Raw genomic sequence first — 2,500 nt, 5'->3', positions numbered from 1 at the left:
GAAGGGAGTAAAAGAGTACCATTAGGAAAAAAGGGTAACTCACGTGCAGTTTCCTCATGTTCCTGTAGAAACCTCTCCAGTATAAGCCGAGCCATTAATGAGGGTGCATAGTCCACCTTTATAAAACAGAAGTAGAAAATTAAAACTGTCAAGTTGTGCAAGCAGATGATACTCCAATATTTTGTCAACACTGAAGATTAAGTCAATTTTAATCAACCACAGCAAGCATCATTCATTAAAATCTTTCCCAACCTTGGTGGCTTCCATTATAATAAAATTATAACAAGTATGGTTTGGGCTGCTGAAAGGAATAAATGGGTCAAATTTATTGAATATAACGTTGGAGCAAAAAGGATGGAACAACTTAGAAACAACATTCGTCTAAAACAGTGAAATAGACTTTTTTCATCTCTCCCCAATTTTTTCTGTTGGTAGGCCAATATAATTTTTTATTCTAGCCATCCTTCTTTCTGTGCAACTGTCTATATTTATAGTGTTCTGAATGCAATTTCAAATAATAAGCCCTTTTTGTTATTTAGTGACAGTTTTCAGAAATAGTCAAATGTCCTTATATGACAAATCCAAAATAAGGATTTTACGAATTTCATCTTTAAAGACAACTGAAATTTTGGTATAAGTTCTTTACATTTAAAATATTTTATTTGATAAAAGAAAAATAACTACATTGCAGAGATGTTAATAATAAAATACAACAATATGATATCTGCAACATAAGATCACCGTCCTTATCTGAAACACTACTTACCAGTTTAATTAATACAGATCCCAGGAAGGTAACTTTTTAAAATAAAGAATCAATCAGAAAACAAAGAATATTCAGTCCAACAGTCATTTTAATTAATCAAAAATGTATCTACTATTTTGTGAAGATATTTTCTTTTGGGTTCTCAGATCTTTTATTAACCATTTACTTAATTTCACCAAAAAATAGGAATATATATTTTAAGAACAATAATGCTTCCCTAAAACAAGTCTTTTTATCTTAGGGAGAAGACAGCAAATGTTCCTCATATATTATCACCGTGAATTTTTCTTGACAGGTTTTCAAGTCCCGTATTCATACCAAAATTTTATCTTGATTTAGTAACTAGACAAAAAGGCTGGCTTCATTTGTATGAACAGTTTTTTCAAATATGTATGTACTTGGATGCCCTTAAATTCCCCAAGTAGAAAGAAATGCTTTCCACGAAGCTGCTTATTCCTAGTAGCCCACATCAGAGCTGACACATGAAAAATGGTGAAATTACTGAAGGTGGTCCAGCCTGAATAAGGACTACCTTATTAGTTCAGGTACTTGCATCTCCCTAATTTTCATATGAATCATGTGTCCATCTTTCTCTGAAATAGGGCCATCATGCTTCATGTCAGAATTTAGCATGTAAGTAAAATGCACAGCGCTTCAAATCTCACTTGAAAATATTTGTGTGGAGAGAACAGAATGACTGATCTTATTATCACTAACAACGTGTGAATTCCTAAAATGTTCAATTTTCGACTGGAAACTGCAGAAGTATTAAGACATTTATAAAATCAACGATGGCCACATGCAGCCCTTAGACCCCCAAAAAGATAACAGAAACACAATGCTCTTGTCTAAGAGAGTTGCTGCACCCTGTAATGTGCCAATGTTATATATTTCTCATCAATTGTTATAGTTTCCACTGATTAAATAAATATAGACTCATAAAGTATTACCATCACACCAATTGTCACCAGACGCAAGTCTATGCTATTTAAGCATTAACTATCATGAAAAAATGGCAGCTTGGTTGTTTAGAAGCTGTAATACGGTACCAGTCATTCCCACATTTCCCTAATACATTATCAATTTCATAGAAAAGTGCTATTCTTTCTGTACTAGTCTGTAGCCAAAAGGGAGGAAAAGCCCTCAAACAACTACTTTTTCCCTTGGCTAAATACTGCTATATATTCATGGTAAATAAAAGGTTTATTGATGTAGGAGAAAACGTGTTGGTAGGTTAAATTTTTCCATATTACTAGAAGATTAAAACAGAGGTCAGCTAAATATTTAATGGATATAGAACTATCCATTAAAAATTCAAATGAATATAAATTGCTATGATATAAAACTTACATCATCATCATCATCTATATAGATGGGTGCCATATTTGCATCACATTCTTTCTAGATGCCGTGTCTGGAATGCTGCTAGCTTATTCTTCTTTTTCATAAAAGACAATCACTAAATTCCTAGTTAAAGCTCACATACTTCAAGTTACTAACAGCATCAACTTGTAACCAACAAGTCTAGAGACATTTAAAAACCAGCCTGCTGGCCGGGCGTGGTGGCTCACACCTGTAATCCCAGCACTTTAGGAGGCCAAAGCAGGTGGATCACAAGGTCAGGAGATCGAGACCATCCCGGCCAACATGGTGAAACCCCGTCTCTACTAAAAATATAAAAATTAGCTGGGCATGGTGGCAGGTGCCTATAGTCCCAGCTACTCGGGAGGCTGA

The 2,500-nt window shown here is 34.4% G+C and overlaps 1 protein-coding gene across 1 annotated transcript in view; it reads right to left on the bottom strand.

The window, feature by feature from the left end:
* CDIN1 (CDAN1 interacting nuclease 1) overlaps positions 1-2,500 on the bottom strand; it is a 112,805-nt gene that overhangs the window by 34,002 nt on the left and 76,303 nt on the right. Inside the window, exon 5 of the mRNA XM_017894240.1 lies at positions 44-116. Coding sequence (XP_017749729.1) covers positions 44-116 — 73 coding nt within the window. The remainder of the gene's footprint in view (positions 1-43; positions 117-2,500) is intronic.

The sequence above is a fragment of the Rhinopithecus bieti genome, unplaced genomic scaffold (assembly GCF_001698545.2).
Source record: "Rhinopithecus bieti isolate Rb0 unplaced genomic scaffold, ASM169854v2 scaffold_23748, whole genome shotgun sequence".
In the NCBI taxonomy this organism is placed as follows: domain Eukaryota; kingdom Metazoa; phylum Chordata; class Mammalia; order Primates; family Cercopithecidae; genus Rhinopithecus; species Rhinopithecus bieti.
The sequence above is the reverse complement of the archived record's forward strand: the minus strand, read 5'-3'. Positions and strand labels throughout refer to the sequence as shown.